This window comes from Oncorhynchus clarkii, chromosome 4, assembly GCF_045791955.1.
Source record: "Oncorhynchus clarkii lewisi isolate Uvic-CL-2024 chromosome 4, UVic_Ocla_1.0, whole genome shotgun sequence".
Taxonomy (NCBI): Eukaryota; Metazoa; Chordata; class Actinopteri; order Salmoniformes; family Salmonidae; genus Oncorhynchus; species Oncorhynchus clarkii.
In genome coordinates this window covers 14,405,043-14,427,045 of record NC_092150.1, presented here as the reverse complement: position 1 = coordinate 14,427,045, position 22,003 = coordinate 14,405,043, and the positions used below count along the sequence as shown (strand labels likewise).

Genomic DNA, 22,003 nt, shown 5'->3' with positions numbered 1-22,003 from the left:
TGTTTCTTGGCCCAAGCAAGTCTCTTCTTCTTATTGGTGTCCTTTAGTAGTGGTTTCTTTGCAGGAATTTGACCATGAAGGCCTGATTCACACAGTCTCCTCTGAACAGTTGATGTCGAGATGTGTCTGTTACTTGTGAAGCATTTATTTGGGCTGCAATTTCTGAGGCTGGTAACTCTAATGAACTTAACCTCTGCAGCAGAGGTAACTCTGGGTCTTCCTTTCCTGTGGCGGTCCTCATGAGAGCCAGTTTCATCATAACGCTTGATGGTTTTTGCGACTGCACTTGAAGAAACTTTCAAAGTTCTGGAAATGTTCCGCATTGACTCACCTTCATGTCTTAAAGTAATGGACTGTCGTTTCTCTTTGCTTATTTGATCTGTTCTTACAATAATATGGACTTGGTATTTTACCAAATAGGGCTATCTTCTGTACACCACCACTACCTTGTTACTACACAACTGAAGGGCTCAAACACATTAAGAAAGAAAGGAATTCCACAAATTAACTTTTAACAAGACATACCTGTTAATTGAATTTGTTCTCAACTGGCTTGCCTAGTTAAAAGTTAAATAAAAATACAATTTAATTGAAATGCATTCCTGGTGACTACCTCATGAAGCTGGTTTAGAGAATGCCAAGAGTGTGCAAAGCTCTATTTGGTAAAATACCAAGTTCATATTATTGCAAGAACAGCTCAAATAAGCAAAGAGAAACGACAGTCCATTACTTTAAGACATGAAGGTGAGTCAATGAGGAACATTTCCAGAACTTTGAAAGTTTCTTCAAGTGCAGTCGCAAAAACCATCAAGCGTTATGATGAAACTGGCTCTCATGAGGACCGCCACAGGAAAGGAAGACCCAGAGTTACCTCTGCTGCAGAGGTTAAGTTCATTAGAGTTACCAGCCTCAGAAATTGCAGCCCAAATAAATGCTTCACAAGTAACAGACACATCTCGACATCAACTGTTCAGAGGAGACTGTGTGAATCAGGCCTTCATGGTCAAATTCCTGCAAAGAAACCACTACTAAAGGACACCAATAAGAAGAAGAGACTTGCTTGGGCCAAGAAACACTAGAAATGGACATAAGACTGGTGGAAATCTGTGGCTACTTTGAAGAATCTGAAATATATCATATATTTTGATTTGTTAAACACTTTTTTGGTTACTACATGATTCCATATGTGTTATTTCATAGTTTTGATGTCTTCACTACTATTATACAATGTAGAAAATAGAAAAAATAAAGAAAACCCTGAATGAGTAGGTGTGTCCATACCTTTGACTGGGACTGTACCTCACATACCTTTTATAGCTCTAGATTACTACAGTTGTAACAGGCTATTGGGGAAGAATAGTCTGGTGCCTCAGAGGGACAACTACAATTACAACTTCTAACTGTTATTACTTTGATTACCACCATTCCTATGTTAAATATACATTTAAATCTAACAAACTGACCGTCTCTTTCTTCTTGCTGAAGACAGGCATTGCCACTGTGGTCATGAGAAGTAAACTTTGAGCCTTTGTGGCGAAGAGCTGGAGGAATAATTGCAGCATTAGTACATATTTATGCATCAGAAATAACGTTTTGTTTATCCTAAACCAAATCAAAACGCTGTTGGTTCTGGTACTACTCCTACTTGTTAACTTCTATACCTGCAATTAAGACTTGTTACGCTAGAGGGTGCCATACAACTGCAACTGGTGATAGCCAATCGAAAGCTTGGGAGACAGCGTTCACTATTACCACAAGGCCTAAACAGAAGAGGACTACACTAAAAGGGCTTCCCTATCAGACAAGATGTATTTCCCACAGTCTCTTTTTACCTCCTTCGTATTGGGTAGCTGTCAGAGTGAGTGAGGGTCAGGTCCGGTGATAGAGGTGAGGTGAGATGAGAGAATGAGCACAGTAGCAGGACAAAAGACAAATGCAGGGAGGAGTCATAAACTACACAGACAGACAGAATGAATGAACTAATGTAACTGACAGCACACCGTGATACTACAGTAGATAGTTGACTTTCAAACAGGGCAGTGTGAGGTGACAAACGTGGTTAAATGCAACAACAACACGTTGCCTTTGAAGCCAAAGAAAGTGGAGATTTGGATCCTGGAAGAAAAGGCAGAATGTACTGCAGTTATTCGGCAAAGCCCACTGGGTAATTATAGCTGCTGTACTCACCACAGTGTCCATGTAAGCCTCGGTCCAGATGATGTCATGATTGTGATTGATGACCATTGGTCGGCTCAGGACGTGAAGGTACTCCATGACATTCTCCTGCACGTCAGCCAGAGTGGAGATGTGTGTGTAGTAACCCTTGTTGTTGCAGGCGATCCACTTGGTGTTGTCCGCAAAGGTCATCTCTCTGCCAATAAGGTAAGTGAAGAGGCGCACCTGAAAGAGACCGTATAGGAGACTGATATCCAATTCAGTCAGTTCATTAAGTAAATACTGAACATATTAAACTGATAAGGCTGTTAAAGTGATGTCCTCAAAACACCTTGCTGTTCAGGGGAAGTAGGGGAATAGAAAATAGAATAACAGAAGAATTTACGTGTATTGTCAGATACTACTGTACTGTTGGAGCGAGGAACACAAGCATTTCGCTGCACTGGCAATAACATCTGCTAAATATGTGTATGGGACCAATTCAATTTTATTACATTTTATTTTAATGTACCGTAAATATGTATTACTGTAGGTCAAGTGTGTATGTAGTTATTCACATGGAGAAAATATTGGATATACCCTACAGTACCCTGCGATCAGGCCAGTTGAACTCTTCAAACACGTCTTTGAAATCCTCCATGGCTCCATCTGTGATCAGCATGATGGCCTGGTTACACAGGCTGCCCTGGCCCTTGGTCGCAGCCTGGGAGGAAGCACCACACAGTGAAGAACTGAGACTGGGCCAACAGCAAGTGTGTGGAAGTATACGTGTGTGTGTGTGTGTGTGTGTGTGTGTGTGTGTGTGTTGGAAGCAAACCTCATTCAGGATTTTGAAGGATTCTTTCATGGCCTTTGCAACTTTTCCCTCTCCTTTCACGTGAAGCTCATCCACTAGCACCTTAAAATGCTAGAGAGAGAGAGAGAGAGAGAGAGACAGAGAGAGAGAGAGAGAGAGAGAGAGGGAGAGAGAGAGAGAGAGAGAGAGAGAGAGAGAGAGAGAGAGAGAGAGAGAGAGAGAGAGAGAGAGAGGGGAGAGAGAGAGGGGGAGAGAGAGAGGGAGAGAGAGGGAGAGAGAGAGAGAGAGGGAGAGAGAGAGAGGGAGAGAGAGAGGGAGAGAGAGAGAGAGAGAGAGAGAGAGAGAGAGAGAGAGAGAGAGAGAGAGAGAGGGAGAGAGAGAGAGAGAGAGAGAGGGAGAGAGAGAGAGAGAGGGAGAGAGGGAGAGAGAGGGAGAGAGGGAGGGAGAGCGAAGGGAAAAAGGCAACCAGTGAAGAACAAACACCATTGTAAATACAACCCATATTTATGTTTATTTATTTTCCCTTTTTTACTTTAACTATTTGCACATAATATGACATTTGTCTTTATTCTTTTTGAACTTTTGTGAGTGTAATATTTACTGTACATTTTAAATTGTTTATTTAACTTTTGTTTATTATCTATTTCACTTGCTTTGGCAATGTAAACATATGTTTCCCATGCCAATAAACCCTTAAATTGAACATTGAATTGAATTGAGGGAGAGGTTTTTTTACGGTGAGAAAACAATGTGATCACCCTCTTGCTCTTTTGCACCCCAGTATCTCTACTTGCACATCCTCATCTGCACATCTATCACTCCAGGTTAATGCTAAATTGTAATTATTTTGCCTCTATGGTCTATTTATTGCCTTACCTCCCTACTCTTCTACATTTGCACACACTATAAATAGATTTTTCTATTGTGTTATTGACTTTACGTTTGTTTATGTGTAACTCTGTGTTGTTGTTTTTGTCGCACTACTTTGCTTTATCTTGGCCAGGTCACAGTTGTAAATGAGAACTTGTTCTCAACTGGCCTACCTGGTTAAATAAAGGTGATTTTTTTTTTAAGTACAGAAATGCAGCACAGCACAGCCTAGCACAGGACATGACAGTGTAAGGTCTAATACACCAGTCCAGTTGACTGAATACCAAGAGAGTTTTCATGGCCACTGACCTGGTTGCTGGCTATAAAGCTCCTTGTGACAATTGTATTAAACACACTATTCCAATGGTATTTGATTGATTGAAAACTATAATGCAAAACAAGTGTGTAATGTTCCAAGTTTGTTTACTTAACACACCTGGCAACTACACAGGCATTAATTACCTTAACAAAAGAGAGTAATCTAGGTCCTAAGAGTAACCAGAGTGTGAACCTTATTCCTGAGGTTATACCTATCATGATGCCAGAGGCATACAGAATGTTTGTGAGAGGATCTGGTTGTAGGATATACTGTAGGAGCAGATGCCAGGTGGATAAAACCAAACAGGTAGTTTAGTAGCTCTGCTCATAAATCACCCAGTGCAAGGTTTATCGGCCAGTATGCTTGCCTCTTTGCCTGTGTCTGTGAGCCTCCCTCCCTCCCTCCCTCCCTCCCTCCCTCCCTCCCTCCCTCCCTCCCTCTGTCTGTCTGTCTGCCCACCAACCTGCCTGCCAGTCAGTCTGCCTGCCCAGCCATCAGTTAGTTGACTGATTACTGCTATGGTACAGTATATGGACAGAGAGTGATTCATTTACTGATATAACATCACTTTTTTCAGCAGGGGTTGGAACCGGTTCAAGGAACAGAACCTAAAACATTGCACATTTTTGAGGAACAGAATCAGAACAAAAGTGATCTATACTGTTCCAGATCAAAACCGTTATTTTAAAAGCATGGAAACCGATTAATAACGTTCATTTATGTTTTGGAAATGCAACAAAGCGTGAATGCAAAGCCCTCACTCAGAAACCTAATCCAGTGTCTGTCTGACAGCTGAAAATCTTTGCCAGTGTGTGTGCATGTGTAGGGTATCTGCCCCTCCCCCCGAAGCATAGTCTACTGTAGCTACTGAAGTTACACGCGTGATTCAGAAATCAGGGAGAGAGTGTTTTTCAATGCTAGAAAAAAGGGTTCCAAAAGGGTTCTTCAGTTGTTGCCATAGGAGAACCCTTTTTGGTTCCATGCAGAGCCCTCTGTGGAAAGGGTTCTACTTGGAACCCAAAAGTGTTAAACCTGGAACCAAAAGGGTTCTACCTGGAACCAAAAAGGGTTCTTCAAAGGGTTCTCCTATGGGGACAGCCAATGAACCCTTTCAGGTTCAAGAGAGCAGATTTTTTTCTAAGAGTGTAGTTAAGGATACTACAGTTATCACATTTCACTGTCTGAAGTTCAAAGACATTCAAAGTTCCTTCATAGAAGCCGCACCTCTGAGGGTATAATTATGTAGGCCTCAGAACAAGGCAGGTCATAACAACAAGATGCCCAGCATTTCAACACTCTCTCCCCTCTGTCGGTATAATTATGTGGGCCTAATTCAGACAAGGCAGGTCATAACAACAAGATGCCCAGCATTTCAACACTCTCTCCCCACCCGCACATTTTCTATTGCACCTTGCGCCTTACACTTGTCTGTCTAAGGCATGTAACTAGCTTGCCCGCTCCATAGCAAGCTGCTCAACCCACACTGATTGGTAAATTAATTTAGAATTTCAAGGTTTGACATAAACCATTTTTTTTGGTATCGAACCAGTTCAGAACTTTATTTTCCTTGTTTGGAACAGTGGAACGTAACAAGCTAAACTTTTTCAGAATTAAATGATTGGAAAATTATAAGGTCCCAAGCCCTGGTTTTCAAGATGTTATCTCTCGCACATTGCACTGCTTGGTTTTAAGGATGTTCTCTCTCACACATTGCACTGCTTGACAAGCCCTGGTTTTCAGGATGTTATCTCTCGCTCATTGCACTACCTGACACGCCCTGGTTTTCAGGATGTTATCTCTCACACATTGCACTGCTTGACAAGCCCTGGTTTTCAGGATGTTATCTCTCACACATTGCAATGCCTGACAAGCCCTGGTTTTCAGGATGTTATCTCTCGCTCATTGCACTACCTGACACGCCCTGGTTTTCAGGATGTTATCTCTCACACATTACACTGCTTGACAAGCCCTGGTTTTCAGGATGTTATCTCTCACACATTGCACTACCTGACACTCCCTGGTTTTCAGGATGTTATCTCTCACTCATTGCACTACCTGACACTCCCTGGTTTTCAGGATGTTATCTCTCACACATTACACTGCTTGACAAGCCCTGGTTTTCAGGATGTTATCTCTCACACATTGCACTACCTGACACTCCCTGGTTTTCAGGATGTTATCTCTCACACATTGCACTACCAGACACGCCCTGGTATTCAGGATGTTATCTCTCACACATTGCACTACCTGACACGCCCTGGTATTCAGGATGTTATCTCTCACACATTGCACTGCCTGACAAACATACATGTAGTCTACGTACACATTTTGCGCGCTAAAATCACATTGATTTACTTATCAATACAATTTTTGCATACATTACTTTTCTATATTGTGGAGGCAGGTAGCCTAGTGGTTAGAATGTTGGACTATTAACCGAAAGGTTGCAAGGTAGAATCCCGGAGCTGACAAGGTAAAAAAAAATATCTGTCATTCTGCCCCTGAACAAGACAGTTAACCTACTGTTCCTAGGCCGTCATTGAAAATAAGAGTTTGTTCTTAACTGACTTGCCTAGTTATTAAATAAAGGTAAAATATCATATATGTAAATTTGTGTTCTACATATTACAGTATACATATTTTAAAATTATTCCAGCCCTGTCAGTCACACTCCATTACAGTCCCTCTCCACAGTAGGCTGATGGTTGTGAATGACGGCTGACCTGGCCTGCTCTCTGATCCACACTGGGCCAATACATGAAGTAGGAACTAGGCCAACAGGTGGAGCCAACTTCTCCGCACCTAGCTTAGCAGCATGACTGACAGTCAAGGTGGCCCTTCACTCTCCACCTCCATAGCGGTGTAATGTCATAACAGAACACTTTGAGTTGCTAGAGCCCTGCTGAGAGGTAAGAGCTCTGTGGCTTAGCGGCCACAGATGACCTGAAGAAGATAATGGACTTACCTCGCGGTTGTCCAAGTCAGCCTGCACCAGGGTGCCTTTGAAGCATGGCTCTACGTAGCGCACGTAGTCAGTGTACTGTGGGGAGAAAAGACAAGGCAGGGCTGTAGTCCTGTCAACAGTGTGACACTGTTGTGATGTAACAGTGTAGTGGTGTAACTGTGAAGGTGTGATAATGTAATGGGAATGGCTTAGTCAACTGAACACCACATTTCAACACATGGAAATTACAAGACCCTGAGATTTCTTGTTCCGTTGGTGCTTAGTGGCAGGAGGAGGGTTGACTCACAGCGATGACGTTGACAAAGTCGTTCTCCCCCAGTGTGTCCAGGATGGTGTTGATGGTGTGCTTGGCGATGGTCATCTTCAGACCCTTCATACTGCCACTGATGTCCACCACGATAATAATGTCCTTTGGTGAGGTGGCGGCCTGGATATACCTGGGGGACAGGGGTAGAGAGAGATGTAACCCTATGTGAGGATTCTCTACCTCTACTGTACTTGAGGCTTGTGTGGTCCAGAGAGTAGAGCACGGGGCACCGCAGGACCATAGGATGGAGGCCCCAGTCAACGGTTCTCTCACTTTCTCATGCTGCTTCATGAAAAAACGTTCCCCATATAATTCACAACCCCTTGACATAACGATCCACATTCAATTGAAAAAAGCGGTGTAGGCCTACAGCATATGGCACTGTATAACATCAAAACCACACTGCCCCTCCCTATCAACTTAGTTTCAAAACATGACAGATGAAAATGCGCGCACACACACACCTTTTTGGTATTTTTCATATCTACATGTTTATAAATAGGGACATATGTCATCCATGTGAACCCCACTGACCTGGGTATTGAGCTGTTGGTTAAAACCACTTAAGGAGCAGCTTAAAGTATTTCTAGGGGATCAGATCAGACTGTCCTGGCCTGTCTGTCTGTGTCTCCCTGTGTTTCTGTGTTCAGAGCCTTGGGTGCTATCCTTGCCACTAATCTGAAAGTCAGGGGCAGCCCAGGTCCCAGGATACTCTCTAACTGAGTGGAGAGATAGGGAGGGCATCCATATACTACCTAAAGCTCATCAACATGGCTTGTTGAATTCCTGGAAGCTGGAAATGCTACTGATTGGCCAGTTAGAAGGATATCCTCCCTCTGGCCTAGGGAGACCCCACAGCCTAACAGCAGTGATAGGAGACTCATACTGGACTGCATGAAACAGTAAATCAAGGTCCTGACTCTCAGTTGTCAGTAATTATATCATAGTACTTGTTGTTGGAGCAGGGTCACAGTTTCCATCCCATTCTTTAAACTGCCAGCTCAAGTGTCATGTTGTGCAAGTGTCGTGCAATACATGGCCAAGTCCTAGGACAGGCCCTACCACATTAGAGCAACATATCCATGGCACTATACACTCTCTTACCACTGGATAAGTAAAGTAAAGTATGGTGAATGCTGTAGTGAAGTTTAGTTCAATTTAAAAAGCCAAAAAGTAAATAAATGACACGACTAAAATAGATAAAAGCTTGCGTATAGATGTCACATAAGCCTATACAGTCTTAAGGTATATGAGGTCACATGACTTTAATCTCGCTCTCTCTCAGGAATACCTGGCCTAATGACTCTCTAGAGACAGCAGGAGCAGCAGGTGCGGTAGAGATACTCTGAATGATTGGCTATGAAAAGCCAACTGACATTTACTTCTGAGGTGCTGACCTGTTGCACCCTCTACAACCTCTGTGATTATTATTATCTGAGCCTGCTGATCATTGATACACGCAGTCAGTCAGGAAAGCAAAGGCCAGCTTTTTCAAGCAGAAATTTGCATCCTGTAGCTCTAACTCCAAAAAGTTCTGGGACACTGTAAAGTCCATGGAGAACAAGAGGACCTCCTTCCAGCTGCCCACTGCACTGAGGCTAGGTAACACGGTCACCACGATAGATCCATGATAATCGAAAACTTCAACAAGCAACGGCTGGCCATGCCTTCCTCCTGGCTACTCCAACCTCGGCCAACAGCTCCGCCTCCCTCCCGCAGCTACTCGCCCAAGCCTCCCAGCTTCTCCTTTACCCAAATCCAGATAGCAGATGATCTGAAAGAGCTGCAAAACCTGGACCCGTACAAATCAGCTGGGCTTGACAATCTGGACCCTCTATTTCTGAAACTTTCCGCCGCCATTGTCGCAACCCCTATTACCAGCCTGTTCAACCTCTCTTTCATATCGTCTGAGATCCCCAAGGATTGGAAAGCTGGCGCAGTCATCCCCCTCTTCAAAGGGGGAGACACCCTGGACCCAAACTGTTACAGACCTATATCCATCCTGCCCTGCCTATCTAAGGTCTTCGAAAGCCAAGTCAACAAACAGATCACTGACCATCTCGAATCCCACTGTACCTTCTCCGCTGTGCAATCTGGTTTCCGAGCCGGTTACGGGTGCACCTCAGCCACGCTCAAGGTACTAAACGATATCATAACCGCCATTGATAAAAGACAGTACTGTGCAGCCCTCTTCATCGACCTGGCCAAGGCTTTCGACTCTGTCAATCACCATATTCTTATCGGCAGACTCAGTAGCCTCAGTTGTTCTAATGACTGCCTTGCCTGGTTCACCAACTACTTTGCAGACAGAGTTCAGTGTGTCAAATCAGAGGGCATGTTTTCCGGTCCTCTGGCAGTCTCTATGGGGTGCCACAGTGTTCAATTCTCGGGCCGACTCTTTTCTCTGTATATATCAATGATGTTGCTCTTGCTGCGGGCGATCCCCTGATCCACCTCTACGCAGACGACACCATTCTGTATACTTCTGGCCCTTCCTTGGACACTGTGCTATCTAACCTTCAAACGAGCTTCAATGCCATACAACACTCCTTCCGTGGCCTCCAACTGCTCTTAAACGCTAGTAAAACCAAATGCATGCTTTTCAACCATTCGCTGCCTGCACCCGCACGCCCGACTAGCATCACCACCTTGGATGGTTCCGACCTAGAATATGTGGACATCTATAAGTACCTAGGTGTCTGGCTAGACTGTAAACTCTCCTTCCAGACTCATATCAAACATCTCCAATCTAAAATCAAATCTAGAGTCGACTTTCTATTCCGCAACAAAGCCTCCTTCACTCACGCCGCCAAACTTACCCTAGTAAAACTGACTATCCTACCAATCCTCGACTTCGGCGATGTCATCTACAAAATTGCTTCCAATATTCTACTCAGCAAACTGGATGCAGTTTATCACAGTGCCATCCGTTTTGTTACTAAAGCACCTTATACCACCCACCACTGCGACCTGTATGCTCTAGTCGGCTGGCCCTCGCTACATATTCGGCGCCAGACCCACTGGCTCCAGGTCATCTACAAGTCCATGCTAGGTAAAGCTCCGCCTTATCTCAGTTCACTGGTCACAATGGCAACACCCACCCGTAGCACGCGCTCCAGCAGCTGTATCTCACTGATCATCCCTAAAGCCAACACCTCATTTGGCCGCCTTTCCTTCCATTTCTCTGCTGCCTGTGACTGGAACAAATTGCAAAAATCACTGAAGTTGGAGACTTTTATCTCCCTCACCAACTTTAAACATCTGCTATCTGAGCAGCTAACCGATCGCTGCAGCTGTACATAGTCCATCGGTAAATAGCCCACCCAATTTACCTACCTCATCCCCATACTGTTTTTATTTATTTACTTTTCTGCTCTACCTGCACATGACCATCTGATCATTTATCACTCCAGTGTTAATCTGCAAAATTGTAATTATTCGCCTACCTCCTCATGCCTTTTGCACACAATGTATATATTTGTGTATATCCCTGTATATATATATATATATACTGTTTTTTTTTCTACTGTGTTATTGACTTGTTTATTGTTTACTCCATGTGTAACTCTGTGTTGTTGTCTGTTCACACTGCTATGCTTTATCTTGGCCAGGTCGCAGTTGTAAATGAGAACTTGTTCTCAACTAGCCTACCTGGTTAAATAAAGGTGAAATAAAATAAAAATAAAATGTGTGAACATCTTGGTCATGTTCTGTTATAATCTCCACCCGGCACAGCCAGAAGAAGACTGGCCACCCCTCATAGCCTGGTTCCTCTCTAGGTTTCTTCATAGGTTCTGGCCTTTCTAGGGAGTTTTTCCTAGCCACCGTGCTTCTACACCTGCATTGCTTGCTGTTTGGGGTTTTAGGCTGGGTTTCTGTACAGCCCTTTGTGACATCAGCTGATGTAAGAAGGGCTTTATAAATACATTTGATTGATTGATTGATGTCTTAGTGTCTAGCTCCCCCCCTTATCACATTGATACCAGGAAGTGTCTTACTCTGGTCAAGGTCGATGCCACCCAGAGGCTAATAGTAGATTTACAAATAGCTTACCAGTTACGGTTCCTGCAGTCAAACGCAGCCACACCATTCGAATCTGGAGTCCATTTGATACCTGTAAAAAAAATACAGTCACACTACAGTGAGTAAACAGCATGGCATCCATTAAAATCCTACAACATTATACTGAAGTCGACATCTTACAGCCTCCCGAGTGGCATAGTGGTCTAAGGCACTGCATGAGGCGTCACTACAGACCCAGGTTTGATCCCAGGCTGTGTTGCACCTGACCGCGACCGGGATACCCATGAGGTGGTGCACAATTGTCCCAGCGTTGTTAGGGTAGGGTTTGGCTGGCTGGGATGTCCCTGTCCCATCGTGCTCTAGCAACTCCTGTGGCAGCCCGGGCACATGAATGCTGGCACGGTTTCCAGTTGTATGGTGTTTCCTCCAACACATTGGTGCGGCTGGCTTCCTGGGTTAATCGACCAGTGTGTCAAGAAGCAGTGCGGCTTGGCAGGGTCATGTTTTGGAGGATGCACGGTTCTCGACCTTTGCCTCTCCCGAGTCCGTACGGGAGTTGCAGTGATGGGACAAAACTGTAACTACCAATTGGGAGTAAAAACAAATACAGTTGACATCTTAAAACAGATGGTATTCTATGGTTTCTTTTTGATAGTATGCTTTTTGTTTTGCTGTGCTATATTTTCTGTTATGCTATACTCTGGATTTATACACTATTACATCATAGCACTGTTGAATACTCATTTTTGATTGGCTTGAAGGGCATTTTAGAGTGTGCATTATTTCCCTATAACGCATGGTGTAACTGAATGACTATGAAGTTAATTCTTACATGTTCTATGTTTGTCCTGTTTTTGAAAGCAAAACCCGAAATGAAAACATTATTGGCATTGTTGAATTAGAATTAATTTTCAAAATAGCAAGATAGGATGATGGTTTGGTTAGCTAAGCTAGCAAGTCTGTTTTCTTGGTTATCATAGCAACTACTGTAGCTATCTAGCTAGCTAGTAAACTTGTCACATTTCTACTGGCAAATTAATACATTTCTAGCAACAAATATGTTCATTTATAGCCATAGTATGAAAGGAATAATCAACTCAGGGCTCTATGTATTCTCTGGAAAATAACGCAACTCAGTGGAAGGTTAGTTCCACGAAACTAAGGAATCGTGGAAGGTTAGTTCCACGATGCTAAGGAATCGTGGAACACACGTTCCACATCATGCATTATCTTCCAGAGAAGGCATAGCCCATCGTTGATTATCCCTTATTAACCAAACTTTTCAATACACTACTCTGTGTTGCTATCAGTTGTATGGAGCTGACTGAGGGCTCCAAACATGATAGTTCTTTGCTTAGTACTTTTATTTATTTATTTTTTATCTAGGCATGTCAGTTATGAACACATTTTTACTTACAATAACAGCCTAGGAACAGTGAGTTAACTGCCTTGTTCAGGGGCAAAACAACAGATTTTTTCCTTATCAGCTCAGGGATTTGATCTAATAACCTTTCGGTTACTGGCCCAACGCTCTAACCACTAGGCTACATGCCACCCTTTACAGTGGAGGCTGGTGGAAGGAGCTATAGGAGGACAGGCTCATTGTAATGCCTGGAATGGAATGAACGGAACGGAGTCAAACGTGGCTTTCATATGTTTGATACCGTTCCAATTATTCCATTCCAGCCAATACAATGAGCCTGCCCTTCTATAGCTCTTCCCACCAGTCTCCTCAGGTCTTTTACCAGGGTAGATTCTGAAGAATCCCGAGGAGCTGCCAAAGTACTGCCAGGTGAGGGTGGGGTCTTTCTGGAAGTTGTTCATGAACACGTCATTCAGAGCCTCCGACCAGTAGATTCCATTGAGGATGTAGGCATCTTTACACAGAGGAGAAAGAGAGAGCAGCAAATGAGGGGGATGGAAAGTGTGACATCACATATAGTAACTGTCACCTGTTTCACTTTAAAGGATGACTAAGCCACACCTAACCCAATTGGAATGCTAATCTCTCATTGAATTCAAAATATGTATTTCATGCATAGATAAATTAGGATCTGGACCCAAGGGCCTGAAAACAATTGTTTGAACTTTATCACACACACCTTTGTTGTAGACGTTAGTTGGAACCTGTACGTCACTCTGCAGTGTGTTGACTGGCAGGTTGTTGAAATGCTTATTCTTCTCCAGAGGAAACTCACCACCCAGCTCTATGAAGTTACCATCTTCATCTGCTGTGTTCACCAGCATGGAGTTATAGTAGTCAAACTGGAGAAGGTGGAAAAGTTAGATTCATATTCATCAACTATCATTGGAGAAGGTTTTTGTGGTCATCAAAATGTGCATGATGGTTAGGCATTTAATTTTCTCTATTGTGGTACTGTGGCAAAGGGTTGTGATAATCATATTAGCAGTACTTTGATAAATCTGAGATCTCATATCCCCACAGACAGATAGAATGACAAACCTCTAGCGTTTTGTTGAAGTCGTGGTACAAATCTGCATCCTCCGCAGACTCAGCCAACCTCTAAGGAGAAAATGAAGATATTTATTTAAAGACGTTTCTAAAATCGCCAGCCTAACCACAACACACAAGGTAACAGTTCTGTTGGTGGTAACTCAAAGATGGTATGCTGTAGCAGGCGACATCAACTGGTGGCCCGAAGGCCAAACCTGGTCCGCAAGGTAATCTAATGTGTTTTAGGTTGTCTTAGTTAAAAGTAAGAAAAAAAAACACTTGGCCTGAGAGAGACCTCTGACCTCTAACCTCTACTCACCTTAACTGACTTCATCTTGGACCCCAGCATTCTCTCCATGTCCTCTGCAAAGTCCCTCACTTGATCTCTCCCATCAATGTCCACTATCTTAATAATGGATTCCACATCTTTGAGTTTCTGAAAAGAGCACGGGAGGAGATATTCAACAACACCCTTCTACTATGATAAATGTAATACCTTCGATCATCTGCTTTCCATTTTTGTACAGGAAATAAAATAAAGCTAATGTTTTATTGTCATACTACGTGTATAATTTTTTCTCTTAGAACTGATTGATTGAGATAAGTGTGAGCCATTAGTTCAAGCCATTTGAGATACCTGTAAATAAGCCCAAACCAAGCCAGCGGAGTCCTCTGGATTTAGTTTAATTTTAGGTCTTAATTACTTGATTAAGTCACTCACTAATCCCAATTAATCCAAGCAACCCATATACTGAAGGCTGAAGGCTTCCTACGGTGTATACTGAGGTTAATAGAGCAGTCTTGTGTGAATAGCTCTGGTGGGGAGAGAGTTCAACCATGCTGGATTTTCTCAGGCAATTCACAGGCACAATTACACTAGGCACAGACTAGTTTTTAGATTTGGTTGAGTTGTCAACTAATGTGAATTCAATGTGAAATCAACAAAATATGTCACAAGGACATTGGATTTAGGTTCAAAGTTGGGTGGCAAAAAACACAAAATACCATCACGTCATCACGTTGATTACTTTCTGCAAATCCAATGAATTTCCCATGTTGATTCAACCAGGTTTTTCCCAGTGGGATGAGTCCACAATGATCATCATTATGTCAGGAATATCAGATATTGAGGTAGACATGTAACATAGACTACATCAGCATACCATTAAATAGTAGTCATAGTAATGGAATAATTAGTGTAGAGACAAAGAAAACAAACAAACATTCTTAAAACAGGATTGGAACATTACTATATGAAACAAGTACAGGACATAACATCCTGATGATCATTGTGGTAAAGTGTTCCTGATCCTGTTAGTAGCCTAGCTGCTCTGTGGCCTGTGTGTCTCTGTCTGCTGCCCGGGGCCACTAACTGTGCCAAGTCTCTCCCTGACCTGATCTGACCAATGCAACCTAAGGGGTGAGGAAGCCCTTTAGATAGAGTGTGAACACCTGGCTCTGGCACCAACATCACACTCACTGACTTGGTGGACATAATGAGATTACAGGTAGCAGGTGGTGATAGAGGAGAATATGGGGCGCCACAGGAGGTTAAGACACGTGGTGAGACAAGTAAACGAATGGGGCGGATGGTCATCAGTGTAACGCTATGGAGCATCTCAGATGTAAATGGGAAATAATGAGTGGTTTTTCTTTTGGTGAAAAGAATATGTTGCAAATTGTGATTGTAGTTTGTCTAACAAAAAGCCACATATTTTACCTTTTGTAGAATGTTAGCTCCAGAGTATCTTGTGGTAGTCTCGCGTAGTTGCACTGAAAGGATATTAGCCCAAAACTGGACCCTGAAATAGACACAGAGCGAGAGAGAGAGATTGGTGATGAGGGATACTATATAATCTATCATCCCGTCCATGACAGAATATAATCACCAAGATTTTTTGGCATTGCTGTCTACATGACGTTCAAAACCCAGACAGGATCCATGTGCCAAAAAAGTCCATGAATATCACAACCGTAATAACAATTTGTTTATTAATCCAAATAGACAGTAGATGGTTCCAGGTGTCCTTTAAGCACATGATGGGATTTTAAGGCACCTCTCTGTATATCAACAGACAGACAGAAAAATGGTGTTGTACTGAAATGAAATAGAATGCTGTGGGACATTATTGGTTTGCTCCTCATAACCTCATCTGAGATTGCTTTAGAACTCTTTGTTGCTCTTTTGTCTGGATGTTGTGTAGCATCCTGAGATAGGAATATCTGATCGTACCATGTACCTTTATGAAGGATGCTACAGAAGCCATTGTATTACTGTCACTCATAAATTAAACAGGGCTCAGTCTACTACAATAATGATGTGCAATCCATAATGCAATGCGGCACTCCATTAAACAGGATGGAACTGAATTCTGAAAATATTCAGACCCCTTGACTTTTTCCACACTTTGTTACGTTACAGCCTTATTCTAAAATTGAATCAATTGTTCTTCCCTTCATCATTCTACACACAATACCCTGTAATGACAAAGCAAAAACAGATCTTTAGAAATGTTTGCAAATGTATAACAAAATAAAAAAACAGAAATAGCACATTTACATAAGTATTCAGACGCTTTACTCAGTGCCTTGTGGAAGCACCTTTGGCAGCGATTACAGCCTCAAGTCTTCTTGGGTATGACTCTTGGGTGTGAAGCTTTGTCCCATTCTCCTCTGCAGATCCTCTCAAGCGCTGTCAGGTTGGATGGGGAGCGTCGCTGCACAGCTATTTTTAGGTCTCTCTAGAGATGTTCCATCGGGTTGAAGTCCAGGCTCTGGCTGGGCCACTCAAGGACACTCAGAAGCCCTGAAGCCACTCCTGCTTTGTCTTGGCTGTGTGGTTAGGGTCGTTTTCCTGTTGGAAGGTGAATCTTCGCCCCAGTCTGAGGTCCTGAGCACTCTGGAGCAGGTTTCATCAAGGATCTCTCTGCAAAATCAATCATTAACTTTCTCTCTCTCCTCCATCTCTCCCTGACCCCCTCCATGACTCTCTCTTCTTTGTTCCTGACCTGTGCTGGTGAGATACCTACACTGTCTGTCTTTCTCTCTCTCTCTCCACCCCAGGGACTCTTGGAGCATGGCCTTTCGGGCTAGGACTTCTCTCTCTCTCTTTCTCCCTCTCTGATCATGCCTAGAGTAATGCATTGTAATGCTTGTTAATGTTTTGTAATTTAAGCTTCATGCCTTGTATTTGATTTTATTCATTTTACAATGTTATTAAATATCTGCCTTCAGTATTCCACTCACAGACCAATTCTTGCTAGTCAGCGTCAACTCATTGCCTAATGCTTGCTTGTATATTTGAATTCTCTTAATTGAGTCAGATAAACATTTGAATAGGATAATTGCATAGTATTATCACGGGCTACAGGTGAGGTATATATGGTATATAATATACATATGATACATATTCCCTCACTACAAAGTGGGCTGGGAGCTGCAGGTGGTGCAGCCTGCAGGCTATAGAGCCCAAACAGACACAGTCAGGATTATGGCACTATGGCTCAGCTCAGGATAATGCTGTATATAGGATCAGATATAGGATCAGATATAGGATCAACTGATGGGCTTAAAGGGTCCCAGCGGGACACATACACACTACCCTGGGGCGGCAGGGTAGCCTAGTGGTTAGAGCGTTGGACTAGTAACCGGAAGGTTGCGAGTTCAAACCCCCGAGCTGACAAGGTACAAATCTGTCGTTCTGCCCCTGAACAGGCAGTTAACCCACTGTTCCCAGGCCGTCATTGAAAATAAGAATTTGTTCTTAACTGACTTGCCTGGTTAAATAAAGGTAAAATTAAAAAAAATAAAATAAAAAAAAACATTGTCGTTACACAGCAGTGTAGTGTATTCATTTGTGTGAGTGACTGTGCGTTTGTGTGCATCTGTGTGTGTGTCTGGCTGTGTGAGCAATATCAAAGCAGATTTGTTTAAACAAAGATATAACATATTGTTAACATTCTGTCCCAAATCAAGCAACGCTCATTCAGACTACTACAGTCGTTCTGAGGCTTCAGGCGGTGATGGACCCAGCAGGGTGCAGGTTAACACACAGGAGGTTCCTCTGACTACACACTCCAATCTGCACGACCATCTGTGTGGGCCTCTGTGTGTGTATGTGTGTATGTGTGTACGTGTACATACTATATATACATATATATATATATATATATATGTGTGTGTGTGTGTGAGCGCGCGCCTGCAGTGTCTTGCAGATAACAGTGGTCAACTGATCGTATGCACTTTTACATTTGGACCACTTCCTGCTGAATGACTGACCACTGCTGAATGATTGACCACTGCTGAATGATTGACCACTGTTGAATGATTGACCACTGCTGAATGACTGACCACTGCTGAGTGACTGACCACCGCTGAATGACTGACCACTGTTGAATGACTGACCACTGCTGAGTGACTGACCACCTCTGAATGATTGACCACTGTTGAATGACTGACCACTGCTGAGTGACTGACCACCGCTGAATGACTGACCACTGCTGAGTGATTGACCACTGCTGAGTGATTGACCGCTGCTGAGTGATTGACCACTGCTGAATGATTGACCACTGCTGAATGATTGACCACTGCTGAGTGATTGACCACTGCTGAATGATTGACCACTGCTGAATGACTGACCACTGTTGAATGATTGACCACTGCTGAGTGATTGACCACTGCTGAGTGATTGACCACTGCTGAGTGATTGACCACTGTTGAATGATTGACCACTGCTGAGTGATTGACCACTGCTGAATGACTGACCACTGCTGAATGATTGACCACTGCTGAATGACTGACCACTGCTGAATGACTGACCACTGCTGAATGACTGACCACTGCTGAATGATTGACCACTGCTGAATGATTGACCACTGCTGAATGATTGACCACTGCTGAATGACTGACCACTGCTGAATGACTGACCACTGCTGAATGATTGACCACTGCTGAATGACTGACCACCTCTGAATGATTGACCACTGCTGAATGATTGACCACCTCTGAATGACTGACCACCGCTGAATGACTGACCACTGCTGAGTGATTGACCACTGCTGAATGATTGACCACTGCTGAATGATTGACCACTGCTGAATGACTGACCACTGCTGAATGACTGACCACTGCTGACTGGGATTCCGGGGGGAGACAAAAAAAACACGATTCTCAGTGCCAAAGACGATGACATCCTATGCCAAATGTTGCCTGATGGGAACTAAGATGAGTAAAGTTATCTTATTTTTTAAGTTTATTTTCGTAAATATTTTCTTAACTCTATTTTCTTAAAACTGCATTGTTGGTTAAAGGCTTGTAAGCATTTCACGGTAAGGTCTACAACACCTGTTGTATTTGGCGTATGTGACAAATAAAATTGTATTTGATTTTGCTGTTGGGAACTTTGAAGAGCGCGATAGCTTTGGGTTAATCAGTATGATTTTCGACCTGACTCAAGTAAATGTATGTAAGATCAGGAGAATATCCCGTTTGTCCAGCGCCAGCCCTGTAATAGCTACAGAATCCCAGACAAGCACAGAACAGCCAGCTCTCCCCATTGTGCCTAGGGGATATAGTGATGCACTTTACCACAAAGACAAGTCTAGACTATTCCCACATGGGAAATATAATGTAGCGAACCACTGGACAAACACTCCATCACATCAGCACACTAAGTGACCTGATGATGAGGTTTGTTCTCTTCCAGCTGAGTAAAACAGTGGCTGATTTCCACAAGAGGAGAAAATCTGGATTTTGAAAGCAAGAGGGGCTTTGTCACAATCACATCAAATCATGTTGTGCGACTGGCCTGGATGCCCGCTGGCTCTGTCCCCTAATGTGGTGGGATGAGAGATGAGTGTGGACACAGGGCCAGGCGGGCAGAGAGCAGAGGGCAAAGTGTGGGACTCAACCGTGATTAATCTCCCAGGCTCATGTGACCTTTTTGAGGGCTGTGGTTTTGGTGACAGTTGGATGGGGTTAAATTATAGCAGAGGGAGAGAAGCGGAGGGAGAGGAGAGAGGAATCAGGGTCAATGTGTAATCAGGCCTTAAAACACACCGAACAGCAGCTGACTGCAGATAAACAACAAGCACCAGCCAGTCAGGCAGTCAGTCAGTCAGGCAGTCTATCAGACAGAACGTATCAGAATAGAGATTCAATCTCCTCCTTATGTGCCATTTATCAGACAGTTTAATCCTCCTCTTCTCTAACTGGGCTTGATTCGACTTGTCAGACATTGTATCCTCAAACATTTTGCAAGAGCAACACTTGCATTTGTTAGAAGTGAGAAAGTCAGTAGTCACTTGCATCCATCCTCTTTTACTGCTGCTGAACCGTAGTCAGGGTGACAAGATGCTGAGAAAACTATGGAGACCCATCACCATCAACTAGAGGATTGCGACAGACCACATAGGAGATAGTATGGTGAGAATACCACTGAGCTGAGTGAGTTTCTCAGCATAGACTTGTGCCACTTGTGCCTCTAAATTTGGCATGAGCCCTCAGATCCTCAGAAAGTTATACAGCTGCACCATGTAGAGCATGGCTGGTTGCATCACCGCCTGGTAGCATCACCGCCTGGTATGGCAACTGCTCGGCATCCGACCGCAAGGCGCTACAGAGGGTAACGCGTATGGCCCAGCACATCACTGGGACCCAGCTCCCTGCAATCCAGGATCTCTATACCAGGCGGTGTCAGAGGAAGGCACTAATAATTGTCAAAGACTCCAGCCTCTCAAGTCACAGACTGTTCTCTCTGCTACCGCACAGCAAGTGATACTGATGCACAAAGTATGGAACCAACTGGACCCTGAACAGCTTCTACCCCCAAGCCATAAGACTGCTGCATAGTCAGTTAAATATTTAACCAATAGTTACGCAAACTATCTGCATTGACCTTTTTTGCACAAACTCTTTTAACTCATTACATATGCTGCTGTGACTGGTTATTGTCTCTCTATCCTGTTGCCTAGTCACTTTGCCCCTACCTACAGGGTTGAAGTTAATGTACATACAGCGCCTTCAGAAAGGATTCAGACCCCTTGACTTTTTCCACATTTTGTCACGTTACAGCCTTTATTCTAAAATGGATGAAAATATTTAATATCCTCATCAATCTACACACAATACCCCAGATAATTTCATCCGTTTTAGAATAAGGCTGTAACGTAACAAAATGTGGAAAAAGGCAAGGGGTCTGAATACTTTCCGAATGCACCGTATCTACCTCAATTTCCTCATACCCCTACACATGAACTTGGTACTGGTACCCCGCATCTAAAGCCAAGATAACATTACTCATTGTGGATTTATTCCTTGTTATTTCTCTAATTTCTCTCTCTCTGCTTTGATGGAAAGGGCCTATAAGTAAGCATTTCACTGTTAGTCTACACCTGTTGTTTACCAAGGATGTGACAAATAACATTGTATTTTATTTGGATTTGACACACAAAGCATCCGTAGGCTATATGAAATGTTAAAGGAGAGACTGTTGGAGGTGAGCAGTACTACAAAGTTTTAAGGGTCTACTCACGTCTCAGGCGGTATCTTCATCTGAGCGTGAGCAGTGAAGCAGAACCAGCTGAAACACAGGATCCACAGGCCCAGCCTCAGCCCTGTGGGGGTTCCTCTGGGTCCCAGCCTCAGCCCTGTGGGGGTTCCTCTGGGTCCCAGCCTCAGCCCTGTGGGGGTTCCTCTGGGTCCCAGCCTCAGCCCTGTGGGGGTTCCTCTGGGTCCCAGCCTCAACCCTGTGGGGGTTCCTCTGGGTCCCAGCCTGTTTGTTTCTCCACCTGATCTGGCTCTGGGTCGTAGTCCCATGCTGCCTGGGTCCACTGTGTCGCCTGAGGAGGATATCCGTACGGTTCCGCTGGCTATGGCTCCTCTCCAATATCTCAGTCAGCACACAACATAACAACAACAACACACTTCAGGATCAGCAAGCCTCAGGAAAGTGTTGAGGAACATCTCAATGAGTCTGCAGGGTTAGGGTTAAGTTTCCTCATGTCGGCTAAAGAAAGTGGAAGACTCTGACGTTCTTTTTGACTGTGTGACCCAGACTGCTCTTCTCCTCAGTGTGTGTGAATATCCGGTGTCTG

The 22,003-nt window shown here is 43.7% G+C and overlaps 1 protein-coding gene across 1 annotated transcript in view; it reads right to left on the bottom strand.

The window, feature by feature from the left end:
- Positions 1 to 21,725, bottom strand: part of LOC139407502 (voltage-dependent calcium channel subunit alpha-2/delta-4-like) — a 73,597-nt gene extending 51,872 nt beyond the window's left edge. The window contains exons 1-14 of the mRNA XM_071151294.1: positions 21,442 to 21,725; positions 15,631 to 15,712; positions 14,230 to 14,346; positions 13,920 to 13,979; positions 13,558 to 13,720; positions 13,201 to 13,332; positions 11,486 to 11,546; positions 7,412 to 7,562; positions 7,126 to 7,200; positions 2,993 to 3,082; positions 2,765 to 2,878; positions 2,188 to 2,400; positions 1,833 to 1,850; positions 1,464 to 1,541 (exon numbers count right to left, since the gene is read on the bottom strand). Of these exons, the coding sequence (XP_071007395.1) occupies positions 1,464 to 1,541; positions 1,833 to 1,850; positions 2,188 to 2,400; positions 2,765 to 2,878; positions 2,993 to 3,082; positions 7,126 to 7,200; positions 7,412 to 7,562; positions 11,486 to 11,546; positions 13,201 to 13,332; positions 13,558 to 13,720; positions 13,920 to 13,979; positions 14,230 to 14,346; positions 15,631 to 15,712; positions 21,442 to 21,725 (1,638 nt within the window). The remainder of the gene's footprint in view (positions 1 to 1,463; positions 1,542 to 1,832; positions 1,851 to 2,187; positions 2,401 to 2,764; positions 2,879 to 2,992; positions 3,083 to 7,125; positions 7,201 to 7,411; positions 7,563 to 11,485; positions 11,547 to 13,200; positions 13,333 to 13,557; positions 13,721 to 13,919; positions 13,980 to 14,229; positions 14,347 to 15,630; positions 15,713 to 21,441) is intronic.
- Positions 21,726 to 22,003: the final 278 nt, after the last annotated feature.